We start from the raw sequence: 20,702 nt of genomic DNA on the forward strand, positions 1-20,702 counted from the left end.
AATTAACGAATTTTTAAAAAATATATTAACAGTTGCAGATATTTCTGAAACCTGATTCTACAATTTCTAAATCTAGTATGTCTGCTCAGCCTTGGAATCTCCCAACTCACCTTACTATCCAATATTTAACCCCTATTGGATGTCACTGCTACTCGGCATGTCTGAGTAATCATTACTGTATATTCCTTAGCGCAGGACTAAAAATCAAAATATTTGCGCCATTAATACATAGCTACATCAGGCTATTATAGCTTATTTACTGTTTTTATATGTTGATCTGTTAACAATTCCAATAATATATCTACAAGCCTGCACAGTTTATTAACTTTGACTACTCTTGATTGTGTAAAGCTAGGTAAGTATATATACAATGATGAATATTCAATACAAACACCGAGAGCTAAAAATAGACCGATAATAGGATAAATAGTAAGTTAATGCAAATTCTCGCCTGGATAAACGGCCTTCCATAAGATAAGTGTTCTCAAAATCATGTTAATATTAAAATATACGTTTGTTTTAGAACTCAGTCTTTTATGTTTATTATGTGTATACATTTGAGAAGCGTTCTCGGTTTCCCCATATCTTTTTAAAACCCTTATTAGGGTTAACACGAATTTCCTTTTTTCGCCAACCATGTATAATTTTTCTTTTTACATATACAATATGTTGTTGATTGTTCTCTTGGCAGAGGCTTCTCACACGAATGAGTCACAAAATAAATAAAGAATAAACTAACAATATGCTAAGCAATGATGTGGACCTTTTATCAGCTGTAAACTTGTTACATTGCACTCTACTGGATACCTTATAAAAAGGACATTATTGGAATAGATCCTAGTTTTGCTTTTACTCAAAATATATTAGTAGTTGTTAGTATATCAAGAGGCCTCAGAGTTTATTGTTATTACCTATGGTTCTAATACTCTTTTTTTTTTGTTAGAGTAAAGTTTTTCGTTATGAAGCCTCTCGGTATGCAGATCGCTTTTTGGATTGCGACAACAGCTAGTGCGCTTAAATGGCAATGCACGGAGGAGGACGGTCTCTGCGATGGTGGCGTCTATCCCACCTATAAATGTGGCAAAAGTTGCGGCATAGGCTATTATCATTCAGGAGATAATTCGTATTGGTACCTCAATGGTAGCCCGAACCTGTCCTGTTTCGCAAGATGCTGCAAAAACTCCGGGAAAGGATATTGTTCTTGGTAATAAAACATTGAAAAGTCGCTCCTGAGAGTATTGGTTATGTGGAATTTTTCTACATTTGGTATACATTATTTAATAAAACCGCGTTCGTATTTTCGAAACTCGTATGTACGTAGCACCATTGTTATGAAAGACGTAGTGTAACTTTATGCAGCACTGAGATACAAGTGTGTTTATATTTACTGTATATATTAATGCTAAGATAGCGCTAAATCTCGCAAAATATATATGAATTGTGGGAAAGAAATAAAGTGAATTCTGTTGATAATTTTATCCCTACTGAACTAAATAGGCAATATTTTTAATATCTCAAGCTTACGACTTCGCTCTCGCTATATAAATACACTACTTCATAAATAAATACTGCTAATTTGATATGTTTATTAGTCTTGGGTATTATATCCTGGTTCTTAGTATATGCCAATCCTTGGGTAGGAAAATATCACATAGCGTTAGCCCTAGAGTCTATTTGCATTTCAATAGTTTGTATGGTTTTGTTTGTATCATGTTTGAAGTTTCTCGGTACACCTAACCTTAAATAATTGTATTTTGCTAAACAGATACTCAAATAAAAAAGGAAGTAATAGTATACCACAACGAAATTACTCTTCAACAAGATCACACCCATCGGTTGTACTCTCAAGTGCTTCTACCACGTTGGATAAATTGCTTTCATCATCAGGTCTTGGATTTCTAACACTTGATACGTCCTCTTGGTAGGTTGCAACCGCATGGGCCATAGCTTTGGCATTAATAATTAAAGCTTTTTGACTAAGATTACTGACATCGTCACAGGCCCGGTGATAGCACCAATCGAAAGGCTCTCCAACCTTACCACCAAATTTTCTTGCTTGCTCTTGGGTCTTTCTCTTTTCAGCTCCGGTGTCGAGACCGCCCACGGCAATACGAAGCTTAGCAAAAGGGCCAACATCCGAGCGACTGAACGGGTACACTGCTGTCTGGTACACTTCTCTTTTTTTTTCGAAATAGTCTACAAACATTTTGGTAACAGCATTTGATCCAGGAGGCAGAGGTGTACCGCGCTCATCACCATTATACACGCTGATAACATAATTAGGCGAAGCAATCATGTCGAAATTGAGCATTACTGCAATGTTTTTTACATCCTCATTGCTCAATTTACTGGTATAATACTTCGATCCCAATAATCCGCTTTCTTCTGCCGAGAACCAGATGAAACGCACCTTATTCTTAGGTTTCGCGTCCTGCATTTGAAGCGCCACTTCTAGCAGTGCAAGTGTGCCAGATCCATTATCATTGAGGCCTGGGCCGGCTCTAACAGAATCTGAGTGTCCACCTAGCACCACCACATTCTTAGGATCCCCTTGCTTAGTCTCTGCAATGACATTATACGTTTTTATCGCCCTGGTTTCTTGGATCAAGGACAAATTTAATCTCAATTTATTTTTACTTGCCGCTCTGATAAGCTTCCTTCCTTCACCTTGAGATATACTCCCCACTGGAATCTTACTCCTATTGTCAGCACTTAATTTGCCCTTAATATCACCAGGCGTATTGTTGTAAATGATTACAGCAGCAGCTCCAGCTTTGGCGGCATTCTCGGTCTTAATATTGAAACTACATTCTCCACGTTCAATTAACGCAATTTTACCCCCTATGTCCACATGTTTGAAGTCTTCTTGATTACAGGCTGTAGATGATTTCTTGCCTTCTAAATCAGAAATTATAACTAGCTCTGCTGTGATGCCTTGCTTGGGGGTACTACCTCCAAATGCCATGGCAGCTATCGGCACATCTTTATCCATTGCCCCACTAATCGTTAACTTCTGTTTCACTATCTCTGTAAAGCCAAACTCAAATGGCTGAAGTTTAACATCGTAGCCAGCTTTTGTAGTAATATTCTTGATATAATCGATTGTAAGCTGATGTCCTTTAGATCCGGCGACTCGGGTGTTCCCATTCGATTTAGCAAATCCGTAGAGATTTTGCGCATGACCCATAAGATTCTCGATCTTAATTCTGTTTATAAGCCATTCTGTATCGTTCCTTTTGCTCATAGGAGAAATATCAAAGGTCTCTGTTTTCCCAACCGCATTGGCGTCAGTCCGGGAGAGAAAGTAAAGAAGGGAAATCGATGAGCAAATTATCGATAATTGCATTTTATAAAGAGAAATCGTTCAAATATTAGTACAATTTGGAGAGTAAAATGCTCATAAATATAGTGAATAACTAACATTGAACAAAATACCGAGAAAATGGGCAAATATATATATATTTTACACTATATTTTTATAATGTTCAATTTAAACCAAATTCAAAATTATAATTGCAAATGTATCACCCAAAAACTCGAGCTTAACTTCACAAGAATTTGATAGCTTACGTTATAGTCACAAAATGTAGAATAACCTCTATATGCAATACTTCGACTTTCTTAGATTATATTCGAAATCTTTGGCTAGAATACCTAATTCTACTCCGATGCTGTTAGCTTATAGAACTCATTAAATAGCAAATGCCCATTTGTACACATGCTTGTTACATATCTCTCAATATAGAGATACATTTTATCTTTAATTAAATCATTGAAGATATTGTTCACTGTATGACTATAAAAATAGTGCAATTAGGTTATGCGAAGTCAGCTGTCAAGTTATATCAATTTAACATTTTACACTTTTCTTATGTTATCGGACGATCTTTTACATCTAATGAATCTCAGAATTAGTCAGAAGTTGCATATACAATTAATCACGGCTTCATTTCACGTTATAGTCAAATGCATTCGCAACTCCAGCTTAAATCATATTAAAAATATGAATTCATGTGTATTACATTTTTAGTAGATCGATACCAAGTGTACACTGAATATGCAAAAAATTGATTTTTTATTAAACTAGTATTCATTCCAAAGAAACTTTTCCACCTCTAACTCTTAGTTTATCTGATGTGTAAATTTTAGTGACTTTATAACTTCTCTATGAGACAGATTTTATATTAAAATTACTGCTTTTATATTGTGCATATCAGATTTAGTTAGGTAAACGGTATTAAAAAGAAAAAATCGCCTACCTCTCTTAATTTCTAGCCGCTAATATTAGTCGCTAATCCAGAAAATTTACTGGATATTATATTTGATAAATATACTATTTAGTAATAATTCCTAAAAAAATCATCAACTAATAGGATTATATGATACGAATTGCATGATGCTTATTCAAAATATGAATGCTTTGTCAGAAAAGTTCGAGTCAACTATATTTTTATTGATAATAACTAAAATGGATGCATACTATATGTTAAATCGTTTTCTAATAATATGCAGTAAATGTTTATAAGAACTGAATCCTAACAATCTAAATAAAAAGCTTTATTCCTTTTGCATATACCCGGTGCATATACATATATATACTGTATATATACCAATATTCTCATATGAGCTTAGTCGGCAAATTTTAGACGACTGTTTAAACCAAACTATAATAATATTTACTTAAGCCTGGTGTATCCGACGACTTAAGAAAAATTAACAAGGCAAAGTCATCAGTACCCGCTTCAAATGCATGAATTAGACATATTTAGCATATCATTCATTTCAGTAGATAGTATATTATTCGAGCTCCAAACTAGTATTTTTATTAATTGGATCGATATTAATGTGAAATAATACTAGTGTAAATATAAATATCCAGATATTGAAAGCAGGATTATTAAAAAACCCAACAATACATTGCATTCGAAAAATTAAGTATCTAGTTAGAGCGTTTCACCTTCTGATCGAGCTGGCGAATATATTCGTCGTGCTTACGGTTGAAAAGGCGACTATGATGATATCCGTAGAAAATATAAATCAAAATACCGATTCCAAGCCATATTGCTACTCGGTAAATGGTGGTGGGTTCAGCGACTACGATGAGTAGGAGACTGATACCTGCACCAATAATAGGGAAGATCATCCAAGTATAACCAGGTCCGGGAATTTTGAAGCGACGCGGAGAATCTGGATGTGTAAAGCGGAGCACGATAACACCCAAGTGAACAAGGAAAAAGGCGAAGAGCGTACCAACCTAACAAATTAGAGAGTGTGTTATATACTCAAGCCTAATTTTAAATCAATAGGTCTCTTACTGAAGTCATGTTCGCCAATAGATCAACCGGGAGGAATGCACCAAGAAGACTCACACTAATTCCACTTAAAATTGTTGGTATATAGGGTGTGCGGAAACGAGGGTGAATTAGTGCGAATGGTGTCGGTAGCAAACCATCATGGGCCATACAATAAAATACACGTGATTGACTAAGCATGTTAATCAATACTACACTGACGAGACCAAGTGAGGCACCAAGAGAAACGATGATCTTAATGGGATAGTCACTTAGAATTAATGCATTCACAATTTACAGTATACTAATGAGCTTACCTTTAGCCAATTCATATGATCTGGTGTTGCAGAGATAATAGGGGCTGCCAAATCAAATTGCGTATATGGTTTTAAACCTGTCATCACAACACCCATAACAATATAGAGGGCAGTGCAAATGACTAGCGATAGGCATATTCCAATTGGAAGATCTCGCTGTGGATTTTTTGCCTCTTGACCAGCAGTAGTGACCATGTCTATATCATATTATTAGAATTTTAATATTTTGGTCGTACATTTGAGCAGTTTCATAAAGCCTACCAAATCCAATATATGCGAAAAATACTACCTGAGCACCAGCAAATATTCCTGATACGCCAAATTTATGCCAGTCGTTGTCGACAGGAGGTGGAATGAAAGGTTGCCAATTTTGTGGGTCGACAAATTTAGCGGTTGCAAATATGAACAAAAGAGCAACGCACACCTTTACGCCTACAAAAAAATTGTTGACAAATTTCGATTCCCTGATACCAACGACCAGTACCACAGTAACAGCAAGTGGCAAAACGAGTCCTGGAAGATTGAGAATTCTGCCCGTATGTTTAAATTCTTGAGTGCCGTTCTCCTCCACGAACTCTATAGGAGGACCAATAAGGCGTTCGTCAATCTGATAAATTTGAGAAAAAATATTTCGCAAAACAGATTAACTATGGGCCATTCAATGTTAAACGCTTAATAACGACTCACATTGCCACCACAGAGTTTAATAAACATGACAAAGTATTTGCTCCAACCAACACTCACTCCAGCAGCCCCAAATAGATACTCTACAATGAGGTCCCAGCCGATAACCCAACCGAAAAACTCGCCAAGAGTTGAATAAGCGTAGGTATAAGCACTTCCCGAGACAGGAATCATACCTTTGATAAACAATAAGATTTATTTGCTGAGAGATTTTACTTTGAGATGATCATAAAACTTACATGCAATCTCGGAATAACTTAGAGCAGAAAAAGCGGATGCAATACCTGCAATAATAAATGATACCTAATATAAAATTGAATAGAATTATCGGCTAATTTGACACAAACTCATTATATTGAATCAAACGTACAGTAACGGATGGACCGGCCCTTGTTTTCGCTACAAGACCTGCCATTACAAAAAGACCTACAATGATATTTTTTTGGGATAACCAATGTTTCTTGAGATAAAAGTTGTTATTATTCACAAAATACTTACCGGTACCAATAATGGCTCCAATACCGACCATGGTTAAATCAAGCGCGGAAAGTTCCCTTTTTAATAAATTTTCCTCCCCTCCATCCTCTCCACTCATCCGGTCAATAGTTTTTCGAGTAAAGAGATGGCGAACAATGCGCCAAAAAGTAGGTAGATCTTTGTATTCCTCTCCGTATGTATTCTCCGTTGACCTTTCGGGCTTTTCATCAATTACTGAGCTAGGAACTTCTACCTTATTTTCATTATACTCTTCCTTAGACATAATGTTCGATATTGGCTTCTCAGGCTCGGAAAAAAGAGAAAAGAAAAAAAAAAACGAGACAAAAGTCAGTTAGATCACTTATAAGGCTAAATTTATGTTGCAATAGAATACTTTGAATATCCAACACAATGTGGCTCCAACTCGAATTTTCCCAAAACGGGATTAACATTTTTATACTCAGTTGTTGAACAAGAATGATGATTTGTAATACAATGACATCTTTTGCCGTCATTGAACTTCACAATTAGGCACAAATTTTTCAAACACTGTTGATGTATTGATCGATGAGTGCAATGAGCTTGTTTTTTATACTCTGTTGGCTGTGATATGATAGTTGATTTTTTGATTTTACTAGGCTAGTTCGTTTGAGCAAACTCCGTCTTGCTATATAGTTTTTGAGCTGAACCGTTATAGAAAAAGACTACCAAGATGTTCATGTGAGACAACTTCATCCTAGATACCTTTTCTAGTCAAGTCTCGATTTTTTTTTCCAGCGTTGTTTGATATAGAACAAGATGAGCTATATTCTCAGTAAGTGCATACCAAGAAAGTTTTGGATTCCGCCTTTGCTTCGTTTTTTACATATATGGAATATTACTTGGCATCTAAGCATTCCCCGAGTACCAAAATTAAGAGGCTTTGGAAACAGTCGTTTTATGATATACATACCATAGATTACTAATGGTAGTGAATTTGGATTTTCGTATCATTACCCATTTTATTTTTTGAATAGTGTATTCATTCTGTATGCTCCAGATGACATTAATGACGTACTACTCTTTCCTTAGATAAACGTGGCTTTGCAACATTTTAGAATATCAAAAAATGCGACAATTGTGCGAATTGGAATTAAATTTCTCTTGGTCACATGCTATATAAGATATATATGGAAAAAAGTCAGCCCCGACAAAGAAGTTTTTAAAGAGAATAATCTCACCTGAGATGTTAAATCCGCTTGGAATATTGCGTCTTGGGGCGATGCACATTTTGAGTAAGTATATATGGAAAGTACAAATCGCAAATATCGATGAGATCTAAATAAGGCTGAATACGTAATTGATCCTTTCCGATATATACACTGATATTTCAATTCAAAACTAAATGCTTATCGATTAGGTCAAATACAGGTAGAATGGCAATTTATTATTGTGATTGGAGAATCAATTCCCAAGTAATTTCGATATGATGCGTAGTTGACGGGCCGGCAAATAAGGACTTGAGTCCTTCAATATTTTTCAACTTGTAGAATGCATATGCAATAAATGGCCACTTAATTTTTCGAAGAGATTGCGTACCAGTTACCTGTTAGAGACCTTTAACACCATGGTTTACATTAGTAATCCATTCCCATTTGAAACTTTTCTATATGCATCGCGTAATTCTTTTTCCATATTATCTAATATATTAATATAACTATCAAATGGGATATTTCCTATTAGGATATTTTAGTTAGGATAGTTCCAATTGATATATCCATTTACAAAACCCAACCTAATGTATATAAAAGTAACGATATGAACGCAGCCACATAAAAATCTGATACCAATACTTGATGTCTTTAAATACAAGATACTATTATATCAACTCATTTAGATCTAATCTTCTCTGTTGTGATGAAAATTATTGACATTTATTTGGTTGGTTCATCAAAGCATACATACCAAACGATTTGATTGGATGCATAAACCAAATATGTGATTAATCTCTCTCAACCATTTGGAAAATGTATGTCATAAATTTGTTTGATTGTTGAATCTTGATTCAAAGCTTACGAATCCTTGGCTGATAAAGACATGGTAACTGTAGTGAATGTATGTTTACTAAATAAATTGATTTCTAATAATAGAATATATGCTGGTAACTACAAGATTCTTTTATATATAATTATACAGCTTTTCCCGTACCAATCTCAATTTTATCTCTATGTCAGTGATATCATTTTTAATACCTGTCTGGCGTTCATATACAATCTACTAAAGCTATATTTTTAGTGATTCTACTTATTTTCTGTGGCATAGTTCTCTGCTTTTCTCTGAATCTGACTACTGCGCTGATCCAATCAGAGAATGATCTCAAATGGTACCTATGCTGAGATACTTTAACGGGTAGTCAAAATGCTTTAGGATTTTCATTACTTTATTATATACTAACCATTCCCAAGTATGACCTACTAAGTAATTAGAGAGCTATTTTCAGAAATGTAAAGCTTGAATTAATGTAATTATAAATGATATTGTACGTATTTTATGATGTTACATGATTTTAGCTGCTTGTGATTTACTATTCTTTACTTCCTAAGTATAGCTTTGTCCGTATAAACCAAACCTATTTGGTAGATGCATTGCAAGGTTAACTATTTTAAACTTTCAAGCCAACTAATTCTCTTACTAAGATGTTCAATCTCGTAATATATTTTCAAAAGTTCTAAGTATTTTGGACTTATAAGCAATGGTGTTTTTCAAATAATTTTCTTTATACCATTTTCGTTCATATTCTTTCATTCTCGCATAAAATATTCTCACACCAATGAATAAAATGGGACTTTTACATTTTTTTAGTTTATTAACTGTACATTTTTTCTCGAAATTTGACGTCGCCATCAATGTTAAAGTACTGTAAATGTTATCCACTTATACTTCACTATTAAATCGGATAATAGAAAACAGGTGGTATTAATGTATACCATTGGCTTATTCTATGTCCTCTTATCTCCCTCTACACCAAGCAAATTTAACTTCTCTAAGTTGTGTTGTGCTATTTCTTTTTTTTAGATACTAAGTGATAGTATATTTGGCACAAAGATGTCTTGATGTGGTTCCCATTAACCTAACCCCCCGAATCGAGATATATGTAAGCAAAAGTCGGGGCAATAAGTTTTCTTTTCCCGAGTTGAAAAATGGAAATAACAGTTCCGATATAGGCGTCTTGATATTAACTCAATTGCTTGTGGTCAAATAATCCTTTTGTGCACTCAATTACATATGAATGCAACTATTAAATAGCTTTTATTATATTTGATTGATTCACAATATTAACACATTTCCCTGAGATTAATGTTGAATTTATTTATCTGTCTTGTTAATTTAACTAAACATTTATAATTTTATTACATTGATCTAACTACTCCTATATTTATAAATTTTAATAATACTAATTGTAATAGTTTTCACAACATGATAAAGTGTTTATTTTCCGAACTTGAGCCTTTGAATACAAAGAACATTCCCGGGAAAATCTCAAATTTCACTCCGCGCTAATCTAAATATTATGAGTAAGCATCGTGGTAACACAGTATTACCATCATTATTTAGACACTGGCCACCCAGAGCAGGGCGTTTATATTTTCAATATACACTATTACCAATAGTTTTTAAATCCTTCATCATGTTGCTGTTTCTGTCCATTGCCTAATGTCCTGATGAGAACTTTGAGTATAAAATTTAGTCTATTTTCAGCAATTTGTGTTCCAATAACATCTTACTTATCAAATATTTTTCTTGTACGAAACAACTCAATCGCACGTTTAATTTCTCAGGATTCAAAACACGATATAAATAAAAAATGATTTGCACATTTGTTTACTTCTCGCTTGTTCCATTGAATATTGCCTACATTGACTTGTAGCTTTAATTTTTCCAAACCATTGTGGTGCAGAACACCAGATCTTTTACTGTCATTAAACATCATCAAAGATGAAGTTCAAGATTATTTCGTTTTCGCTCCTTGCTTTTTCATTGCTCGCAAATTGTGTTAACATCGACTCTCCATCCTCTCCTTTCGCCGATTCCTACTCTGTTAACAAGGCATTAGAAGTTCCCAAAATCACTAATTTTGCTACGAAGAATGTCACAAAACTCATTGCCCGAGACGATCCGATTGAAGAAGATACCACTACCTGCAAAAACTCTAGCATTTGCGAAAAACAAATTAAAGAGGCGATAAATGGTCATATTACTCAAGAAAGCCCCTTGACTTGCGAAACCTGCGTTGCCCTCGAAGCTTCCATCAGAGCTCTCTACCGCATTAACAAAAAAGCACTCTTTAATGTCATGTATGACCTTTGTGGCCTTATTCCACTTTTTGATTCGGTTACTGTAGGTTGCTCTACATTTAATTTTTTTTCTGCATATTTTATATTTATCCTTACAGTGCAAAGGTATAGTTGACACACAAGGACCCGCTCTCTTTGACGTAATTAACAGATTCCGACTCCATGGTTACGATGGACATTTGCTTTGTGCCTCAATTTTTCGTGTTTGTCCGAATCCCAATCCAAATGGGAAGAAAATTGCTTTCCCGAAAACTAAACCAGCTGATGCCGCTCCCCCCAAGAATTCTGGCGAGACTATAAAGGTTCTCCATCTTAGTGATTGGCATGTTGATAGCAAATATGAAGCTGGGTCAGATGCCTTTTGTAAACGAACCACTTGCTGTCGTGCTGATTCAAGTTCCAACCCTCCAAGAAGAGCTGCCAGTAAATGGGGCGATTATAGATGTGACACACCCCAGCTCCTTGCCGATAATCTAATTGAGAATGTACTCGAGTCACATAAGATTAAGCTGGGATTCTTGACAGGTGACCTTGTTGCTCATGACATATGGGTCGCTAATGAGACCTCTCATCACAAAGATATACGACGCACATGGGACGACTTGAACCAGAAATTGAGCAAGCATGTTGACACCTTCTTCCCAGTCGTTGGTAACCATGATTTTCTCCCATCGAATCTTGCACAGCCGAAATACTATCCTAATGCACCTAAACGCGATCCTCAATACACATTTTTCGCGGACAACTGGAGGAAATTCTTGGATGACCCCACTACTAAAGAAGTTGTTGATAACACGGGTGCTTACTCGTTCAGCCCAAAAAACTATCCAAAGCTTAAAGTTATCGCCCTCAATACTAATTGGTGTTATAGCTTCAACTTTTACAACTTTTATCATGCCGAAGACCACCCAGACCCTAATTCTATGCTTGCTTGGGTTATTAAAGAGTTGCAACAAGCCGAAGATAACCGTCAACGTGTATGGATTCTTGGACACCACCCAAGCGGACAAAAAGACTGCTTGTTCGACTACAGTCACCTGTTCTATCAGATAGTTCAGCGATATAGCCCCCATGTAATTGCAGGAATTTTTTTTGGACACACTCATCGTGATGAATTTGAGGTGTTTTATGCAGACGAGAAAAAACGTGATGCAGAGAATGCACTAGCCGTTGCATATATCGGTCCATCTGTTACAGCTTACACACAAAAGAACCCAACCTATCGTGTGTATATGGTCGATACCCAATCTTTCTCAGTTGTGGATTCATACACCTATTTTACCGATATCTCTAAAGCTAAAGAGTGGGAAAATGAAAACAAGAAACCAGAATGGAAACTTGAATACTCAGCAAAAGACACTTATAGTTTTAACACCAAGCACAACCCACTTACTCCAGCATGGTGGCACAGTCTGACCCAGGAATTCGAGAAAAATGATGAACTGTTCCAAAAATACTTCCATTTCCGCTCTGGCTCAGCGGGTAGGGACGGAAAGTGCGATGAGGAGTGCAAAAAAGAGCTAATCTGCCAAATGCGTGCTGGCAAGACTGAGCTTGGCTGCTTCTCCAATGGTCCAATCGGTAGACGAGCATTGCATACTGACGATCAGGAGGATGTACCTCTATGGAAACGCGATCTTTGTAGTGGTTTTCATGGCCACTAAAGCCTCTCTTTATCTTTAATTTCTTGAAAATTTCCTCTGCTGAAAATATAATAGACTTACCTGTCTTTCAAAAATATTTTATTTGATTGTGCAATTATAACGTTTAACAAAAATCTAATAAATGAAGCAGTATGTGTTTATTTGTAGAAGTGTGGACTATATTACCATAGTGTAAAGCCGATAAAGTATCATTTGGTTGTCACATTAATACATTCGCGATTAAATATGAGATGAATTATAGAGTTAGAAATTTCACTCAGACTCTTCTGCACTCAATTGTGGTTTATCATGAATATTTTGATTTAGGTTTCCGACTCGTTCGCCATTATTACTTGTATTGCTTATAGTATTCTATCATTTAACGAGGAAATAATAGAGAATTATTTTTTTCCGTAGCACTCTCTTAATATAATAGACTCAATTTACATCACCAATCTGTTGGCTAGCGCCCACTTTGTTAGTGCCGCCGATAAATACGCCCAAACAGCGCTTTTCCAATTTATATACCCTGTGTCCTTTTACTTGGTTATCACCCAAAATGTTGACATCCGAACTCTCACTGGATTGAGAACCGTAGCTGTTTAGCGGCATTGCCCTTACAATTGAAGCTGTTGCAAGAATGATGATAGGAAAAAAGATGTATTTGCATATCATGGCTTTTCGATTATCAAAATTGAAAGAGTGAAAAATTTTTCAGGATTAAAATTTGGATTAATATTTTGAGAGTGACCCTTGATTTCTTTCATTTATCCCTGCAACATTAGACGTTGACATGGTAATCTATTTATTTTTAAAATGATCTCCATCAGTAGCGTTTGGGAAAAAAAAAAAGCCAGCTTATATAGCTTTGCTATTCAATACTGTAATCACTTTATTTTGGGAAAGATTAATATGATGCAAAATTTTCACTGCAATACTATTCCCTGTAGTTATTATTATATGCAGAATAACTGCGCAAATGAATCAAACTTCACTCCTCTTTAAATCGAGCTACATCTACGTAATCACGATTGGTGTCGCGTATTTTATCAAGGCCAGCCGCTGTGACACCAGCAGCTGCTTGTGCCATTGAACCTGATGCAGGTGCAGAGGGGTGTGGACGAGTAGGAGCCGTACTCTTATACTTTTCAAAATCTCCAGATGCATGGAACCATTCGTTTTCTTTCACTACGTTGCGTAATTTAGGCAACAGATCGGTCTCTTCCTCTTCGTTATGCTTCCTAAGTTCGCGCATAACCTCCTCAAATTTACTAGCATATCCTGCATCAGTTACTCTCATTCCATCCAGCTCATATAACATTTTTTCTATCATTTTATGCTCGCGGCGTGATTCTTCGGCTACATGGGTTCCCTCTGAGCCAAGATGCTTTTCACAAAGGGGATAGAGCACCATCTCCTCTCCCACACTATGCTTTACGAGCTCACGAATAATTGTATTGGCCACTTTTTGGCGCTCAGTGTTATCTTTAGTGCTCAGAAAATGTTCATATAATCTACCGACCAACTGAAGTTGCAAAGGATATGAAATATAGGATTTATATGATAAAGACCAGAAAATGAGAGAGTCACCTTGTGATCATCGATAATATTCTTGTCAAGGGCAGTATTGTTTGCCATTCTTAGAGATAGAGCGAATGATCTCGTTATATTGTATGGTTGCAGTATTTTAAAAGCCCTCATGAATTTGGGGGAAAATTGATCACTTATATTTGATCAACGGCAGGACTAGGCTATTTATTAATTAATGGAGAGGGCTACTTTTTTATACTTTACATGGGAGGAGAGAGGGCGTCTCGGACAAATTTGTAGACGCCTACCCTCGGCTAATTCCCCTTCGATTAAATCTAGTAATTGAATCCAAGGGCTAAATAGCTCATTCATAAACAAATATTTCATGTGAAACTAAAAGACTTTATCAAATTTGGGATTGAAATTAATAAGGGTAATTCTATTTGTACCCGGGTATAACTATTAATTACTGTTAAGTTGGTTAATTAATTTTGAATAATTAATCGTCAAATTCAAAGTCACATACTACATGTTATTAACTCTAAGTAAATCAACCAAAAATTGACTTAGTAGTAAATGATGCTATCAATATCATCTGCCACATTTCTTACTTTTATTCATTTATTATCAATAATATTATATTTACATACATTAATTCCGACTAGGACAATTACGTAAGTCATGGCCAGTCTGCTTGCATCCACGACAAAGACGCATCTTTACCTCATGCTAAGACTTCATGCGTTTATTGGATTTAGGTCTACCTTTTGTCACGACTTCTTGTGGGTCGGCTATGCTAGCAATCGGCCCCGGAGAACCATATAGCCCAGCCGTATTAATTACCGGTTCCGAACGAGCAATTAATGAATTAAGTTCTTGTTTAACCCTTTCAACAGGAAGATGTTGAACAAGCTGTTGAGCAGTTGATATAGCACGGGTAACCAAGGTGAACAACACATCGTCGTCCACACATTTTGGAAATCCCATTTTAGCAATTTCCCAAGGCTCCAGAGATTTAGAGGATTGCTGCTCAAAATTTGACGGTTCAGTGCTTTCCAATATGGTGGATATGTGCGGAGTTATGAACCAGCGCTGTGCTATCTCCGATTCATAGATCATATCCTTGCCTTGCTTTTTACGAAAAGAGAAGAGATGGGCACACGGGAGAAGATATTGCTTTACCGAGCTGCAGCCGCAGACTGATATATGACTGCTGTGCGATATTGAATAGTATTTTTCTATATTAAAATAAGTTAATTACTATCTTCTCCTGCCTGCTATAATGATATAATAACTATCTTTGCCGCTGATCAAATATAACCCATCTTTTTCGACAAGATCGAAATCCTCTATACGGTGACATTGTTCAATAAGTTTTTCCATCGCGAATTCAGATTTTATCTTCCAAGTTGCCGAATGGATGTGAGGGATAAAGCTTGCGTCGATTTTTAGCTTGATAAAAACAAAAAGATCGATGCTTTTTCCTGCTCTTTAAAAAGTATATCGAAAGAGTCGAAGAGTTTGCTAAGACTGGCCTGAGTGGTGGTGAAACGCTTGAGAACTGCATGTTGCCCTTCTACACGCTGAGTCGAACGCACGCCAAGATTAGTGTAATCCAAGACAAATGTCTCTGCCCACATTCCACGATGATTATACCAACGTTGAAGATCATCTGATGTATTGGGGTATGCTATAATTATCTCATTGTAATGCTTGTCGAATTCGTCTGGTGTCTGTGAGCAAAACAGCATAGTAAGCTCTTTTGCAAAGTCTTTGTAGTTCTCAACCTTCCGGTTCAAATGCACTTGTATCCTTTGTTATATGTCATGAACAAAACTGGTGCTGAGCATGTGAGATAACATTACGGACAGCACTTATGAACGCTGGGTCGGAATCGCTAATCACTGTTCGTATACTCTCAGTTGATTCCCTTTTCAAACAAGATATAAGTTACTAGAGCGCCCACGTAAATGCATGGGAAGATTCGCGTTTTAGTAGCGCAATTCCCATCAAAAACGTTGAGATTTTCATCCACACCGACTAAAACCAAGCAAGAAAGGTTGAAGTGGTTGGTGCGATAGGTGCTATCAGCAATCACGACCTCAGTGCACTTGTCTACAAGTGAAATATGCGAGTTACTCACCCAAAATATGTTTTGCAGCTTGCCATTTTCCAATACGTATTTGACAGTATATTTGGTTGTATTCACGATCTTGGTCAACAAGGTAGCAATTTCGGACAGCCCACCCTCTTCTCTTCTAGCAATTGTCGCTAAAGCATTATGGATATCCTTAGCTTGAATGGATTCAATCTGGCTACGAACAATACGAGTTGCGAGAGAAACACTGCCTCCAAATTGAACAACGTTCTGAGCAAACTGAACTGTTTCAGGGTCGTGTCTACGAAATCTTCGAGCAAAACGAATATCCTCGGGCTCCAAAGGATGATTATGATCGATATTACCAGAGGTAACGAGATAAGCATTTACAGCTTTTGAAAATCGAAATCGCAATATGAAAGGACAATCGTACTTCATTGTTGATACATTTCTCATAGGTATTTCGTTATTCGAGCTGTGTTGGCCTGATCGTGAACATGAAATAGTTAGAGCAGGGAGGAATCCAGTAGTAAGATCTGAGCGTTCTACCCTTCATTCAAACCCAATGCTAACTGCACAATCGTTCATCCATTCAGTTATTTCGTCTCGATCTTTGAACATACGGGATTTGAGATCAGAAATTGAGATGATGGTCATTTTTACAAAGTAGAATGAAAAGATTTAAATTACAAAGGTTACACTCAACTTGAAAATAATAAAATTATAATTTGACGAGTGAGTAATAAAAGTAAAAGTGTGCCTTGCTGTTAAATAAAAAAATTAATTAACCAACTTAGCTGTAATTAATAGTTATACCCGGGTACAAATAGAATTACCCAAAATTAAATCCAAAAGAATCATGGATTAATTATTTGATGCGATGATTTACTCATATGTCATATTCAATAAAGCAGCATATATCATGGCTCTTCATTGATGGCAATAAAGGAGTTGTTTCAATTATAAAAATTGAAATAATCTCTAGATCAAATAAGTCTCTACATTTAAACTTGATATTGTTATCGATTGCATGGCCAATTATCCTATTATCGTATTATCTCATTCTCATTTTCACGTTTATTCTCTATATCATACTGAATTCCAGTGGAAAAATATATATTCATTACATTTATTTTCCCATAGACATAAGGGTTTTCGTCTAATAAATATAAAAGAATTTTCATTATAATTATTTTTCACAGAACTGACGATATGCCGATTCATCAAGAAGTTCATCCAGTTCCTCCGGTTTGGTGATCTTCACTTTCGCGAGCCATCCTATAATCATTGAGTTTTGTTAAGAATGCCAGTATAAAAAACGAGTAAAATAATAAATATTCTAGATGAATTTACCATCTTTCTCAGGGCTCTTATTCACTAAGCTAGGCTCGCTCTCTAAAACCGTATTGACCTCGAGCACTTCTCCGCTTACAGGTGCATAGATATCACTTGCTGCTTTGACAGATTCAATCGCACCGATTTGCTCTATACCCGCGCTTAAGTTAACATAGATACAATATCTTGCTTGATTTTATTCCTCACCCTCGCGGTCGAATTCTTTTCCTACTTCTGGCACTTCTACAAATACGACATCTCCGAGAGCATTCTGAGCATATTCTGTGATACCAATGGTTCCGACTTCATTCTCAATAGAGATCCATTCATGGTCCTTAGTGTACTTCTTGGCTAATAATCAAAATAAAAAAATTGAAAAAAATTAAATTAAAAGTAATCTAAATGAAAAATCGGCAGAAAGAATATACATACTAGCATAACCCCGAAGAAGACCCAAAGCAGGTGCAGTACGAAGAGAGGTCGAGTATTGGGGAGCCCACGAGGTGATAACACGCGTAGAGAAAGAGCGAAGCATCGTTTTTGAGAGCTAGATGTTGTTTAACAGGGGAAATTTCGAAATGGGAAATTTATTGTTTTTTACCATGACATTTCTAGAAACCTAACCTAGCACACAGGGAACATATTTCAAGCGATACCGTTAGAATTAAAGATGAAAAGGTGAAGAGAGTTAATCAAAAGAACACGGAGAAAATACTTGAAAATAAAATAAGAATAAAGTAAATCGGAAATATAGAATCAGTATTAATAATAACGTGACCATATATGATCCCTAACTTGTATAGATGTGGGCAAAATACTAAACAATAAACAGGTTATACACATTGGAAACAGATGTGGGATTAATGCGAATAGTTACAACACCCATAGTGACTCTTTTCATCTATTATTTTCAAAGAGTCAATACAGCAATTGCCATATTGCTATTTTTTGCTTACTTACTCTATTCCTTGATTATACATCTCACTGCACCTTATGACCTTTGAACTATTATATTTGGCCGAGGGTAAGCCTGACACACTATAAACTCCATTTGAATAATGCTGTTTGTAAAAATCTGATTCGCGTTGAGCAAATTGTGGTATGAGGGCAGAACGTCGTTTAGTATACTTTTCAATTTTTAAAAATTCGTAGGTTGCTCGGATTTTATCTTTAAATCCCATTTACTCTACGTGATGTAAAGAAAAAAGAAGAGAAAATTAACTTGTTTTTTGGATCAGAAGTTGCCACAGTGATGTATTGATGTCTAAAATTGTTTAGTGACAAAAGATACGAGAAAATAATTCAGTTTCATTTCAAATGGAAAATAAATATTGCGCAAAGCATATTAAAAATTGCCCTCAACAACCGATTGTTTGAGATTAAGCTCCGTTTAAATATTCAATTTAGCGTGTATTGCTTTTAATCAGTTATCATTAATAAACAAAAAAAAATGCAAAACAAGATATATTTTACAAGAGCTGCTATAAGATATATAAAATGTACAGGTATGAATATATTGCATAGTAATATGTATAGATATATAAAATAAGTTTGCAAATGAAAATATTGTCACAACAAAATAGCGGATTTAAGAAAGAAGAGGTTTTCGTTCTTCCGCCCTCTTTAAATATAACGGTAGCCAATCCTTCTCTGGATAGAGAACATAATGCTGCACAATGAACACAACATCCATAGACATAGATAAAATACCTAACCCTAGTTTGACTGGGTCTCCAGCCACCCCAGCCCACCATCTTCCTCCCCCCGATCCGGAATCAAGCCATGAATCAAGTAGTAATTGGGCATTCGACAAAAATCCACCAATAAAGTCAAGTAAAATGGTGTAAATGCTCCACCCTCTCGTACTTTTTCTCTGGAAGTTATGAATAGCTTGTGGGATATACTTGATAGAGCTGACAGCGAGTTTGACGAAGGAGAGATAATACATGAGATAGATCCAAGCTAATAAGTCAAGGAGGCAAGCACAAGCAAGTAACACAGAGACAAGTGCAGTCCACCAAATAAACCAATACGAATGAGCGGATACTATTTGGCCTGCATCTCTCTATGTAAATAGCACCTATGAGAATTATGAGATGTTTACTGATCCTAAATTAATTCACTAACCTTATACAATAGAGTTTGCATATATGTTATGGTGGCAAGAATAAAAGCATGTAATGAGAAAAACACGTCATTAAGTTGTACTAGATTGTTTTGACCGCCATGATGTTCGCGATATTCTCGCTGAATTTCATCACTAGTGTAGAAGGCGAGATTGAAAACCTAGAGGTTTGGGAAATGGATAAGCTATCAGGTAAGCTATAAACACCTTGCTTCACATTCACTTACAGTATAACAAAGGAATCCCCAGACATTTAATGCTACAAAATCAAGAGATAATCCCTGAACACTATATTCAAATAGATCCAAAAAATTGTTGAGACGAATATAACACTAGAACAATAAACCTTAACTACACGTACCTTTTTCTTTTCCAATTGAGAAGGACTTGAGGCCAAAAACTCAGGCTCCAAGCAAATGTGTAGCTCCATCCAAAAAATAAGGATATCTGGTGGCCAACAGACGACATTACAACTCTAGTTCCAGACAATACTCTATTGGGAAACCCGTACCTTATATTCTCCAATTTTCTCGTAATGACTGTCATGTGACTGCTCATGGCGTGCTTCTGTACAAATGAAATGCTCGCTGTTTGACAGCCCAATTTCGCAATTCCTAAGCAAATGGGATTATTTGTAAGATTCTTTTTGCCTTGGATTTCTAATGTCAAACAAATGTTCCAAGCTTGATTCTAAATTCTATTTTAGCTGATCAAATTACCTATTTATGGCTCGACTCTATCAGAATCAACTATCACACGACTAATGAATCTAAAAGAATCTTAAAGAAACCAATCTAATCATAAAACTATGACTCGATACTACGCCAAGATTTTTATTTTTAGCAGGTTCTTAGAGCACCTTGAAATC

General features: G+C 35.9%; 9 protein-coding genes across 9 annotated transcripts; 1 reads left to right on the plus strand and 8 right to left on the minus strand.

Moving 5' to 3' along the window:
- Positions 1 to 1,807: 1,807 nt before the first annotated feature.
- On the minus strand, positions 1,808 to 3,244 carry VTP21DRAFT_8877 (uncharacterized protein; the record flags this gene model as incomplete). The annotated part of the gene is made up of 1 exon (XM_069399774.1): positions 1,808 to 3,244. One exon carries the CDS (start codon positions 3,242 to 3,244, stop codon positions 1,808 to 1,810), a length of 1,437 nt encoding a protein of 478 aa, XP_069245701.1.
- A 1,695-nt stretch (positions 3,245 to 4,939) lies between these two features.
- VTP21DRAFT_8878 (uncharacterized protein) lies at positions 4,940 to 7,052 on the minus strand (the record flags this gene model as incomplete). The annotated part of the gene is made up of 8 exons (XM_069399775.1): positions 4,940 to 5,254; positions 5,316 to 5,546; positions 5,609 to 5,805; positions 5,870 to 6,215; positions 6,296 to 6,468; positions 6,532 to 6,595; positions 6,663 to 6,718; positions 6,791 to 7,052. 8 exons carry the CDS (start codon positions 7,050 to 7,052, stop codon positions 4,940 to 4,942), a joined length of 1,644 nt encoding a protein of 547 aa, XP_069245702.1.
- Positions 7,053 to 10,744: 3,692 nt separating this feature from the next.
- Positions 10,745 to 12,767, plus strand: VTP21DRAFT_8879 (uncharacterized protein; the record flags this gene model as incomplete). The annotated part of the gene is made up of 2 exons (XM_069399776.1): positions 10,745 to 11,146; positions 11,202 to 12,767. The coding sequence occupies 2 exons, from the start codon at positions 10,745 to 10,747 to the stop codon at positions 12,765 to 12,767; spliced, it is 1,968 nt and encodes a 655-aa protein (XP_069245703.1).
- Positions 12,768 to 13,737: 970 nt separating this feature from the next.
- Positions 13,738 to 14,384, minus strand: VTP21DRAFT_8880 (uncharacterized protein; the record flags this gene model as incomplete). The annotated part of the gene is made up of 2 exons (XM_069399778.1): positions 13,738 to 14,271; positions 14,337 to 14,384. 2 exons carry the CDS (start codon positions 14,382 to 14,384, stop codon positions 13,738 to 13,740), a joined length of 582 nt encoding a protein of 193 aa, XP_069245704.1.
- Positions 14,385 to 15,005: 621 nt separating this feature from the next.
- On the minus strand, positions 15,006 to 15,395 carry VTP21DRAFT_8881 (uncharacterized protein; the record flags this gene model as incomplete). Its single annotated transcript, XM_069399779.1, has 1 exon — positions 15,006 to 15,395. The coding sequence occupies one exon, from the start codon at positions 15,393 to 15,395 to the stop codon at positions 15,006 to 15,008; it is 390 nt and encodes a 129-aa protein (XP_069245705.1).
- Positions 15,396 to 15,724: 329 nt separating this feature from the next.
- Positions 15,725 to 16,812, minus strand: VTP21DRAFT_8882 (uncharacterized protein; the record flags this gene model as incomplete). The annotated part of the gene is made up of 2 exons (XM_069399780.1): positions 15,725 to 16,088; positions 16,217 to 16,812. 2 exons carry the CDS (start codon positions 16,810 to 16,812, stop codon positions 15,725 to 15,727), a joined length of 960 nt encoding a protein of 319 aa, XP_069245706.1.
- A 751-nt stretch (positions 16,813 to 17,563) lies between these two features.
- On the minus strand, positions 17,564 to 18,244 carry VTP21DRAFT_8883 (uncharacterized protein; the record flags this gene model as incomplete). The annotated part of the gene is made up of 4 exons (XM_069399781.1): positions 17,564 to 17,652; positions 17,728 to 17,859; positions 17,917 to 18,060; positions 18,142 to 18,244. 4 exons carry the CDS (start codon positions 18,242 to 18,244, stop codon positions 17,564 to 17,566), a joined length of 468 nt encoding a protein of 155 aa, XP_069245707.1.
- Positions 18,245 to 18,606: 362 nt separating this feature from the next.
- Positions 18,607 to 18,890, minus strand: VTP21DRAFT_8884 (uncharacterized protein; the record flags this gene model as incomplete). The annotated part of the gene is made up of 2 exons (XM_069399782.1): positions 18,607 to 18,610; positions 18,670 to 18,890. The coding sequence occupies 2 exons, from the start codon at positions 18,888 to 18,890 to the stop codon at positions 18,607 to 18,609; spliced, it is 225 nt and encodes a 74-aa protein (XP_069245708.1).
- Positions 18,891 to 19,297: 407 nt separating this feature from the next.
- Positions 19,298 to 20,380, minus strand: VTP21DRAFT_8885 (uncharacterized protein; the record flags this gene model as incomplete). Its single annotated transcript, XM_069399783.1, has 4 exons — positions 19,298 to 19,774; positions 19,837 to 19,995; positions 20,062 to 20,122; positions 20,196 to 20,380. 4 exons carry the CDS (start codon positions 20,378 to 20,380, stop codon positions 19,298 to 19,300), a joined length of 882 nt encoding a protein of 293 aa, XP_069245709.1.
- Positions 20,381 to 20,702: the final 322 nt, after the last annotated feature.

Source organism: Calcarisporiella thermophila (assembly GCF_041956535.1).
Source record: "Calcarisporiella thermophila strain CBS 279.70 unplaced genomic scaffold VTP21scaffold_41, whole genome shotgun sequence".
In the NCBI taxonomy this organism is placed as follows: Eukaryota; Fungi; Calcarisporiellomycota; class Calcarisporiellomycetes; order Calcarisporiellales; family Calcarisporiellaceae; genus Calcarisporiella; species Calcarisporiella thermophila.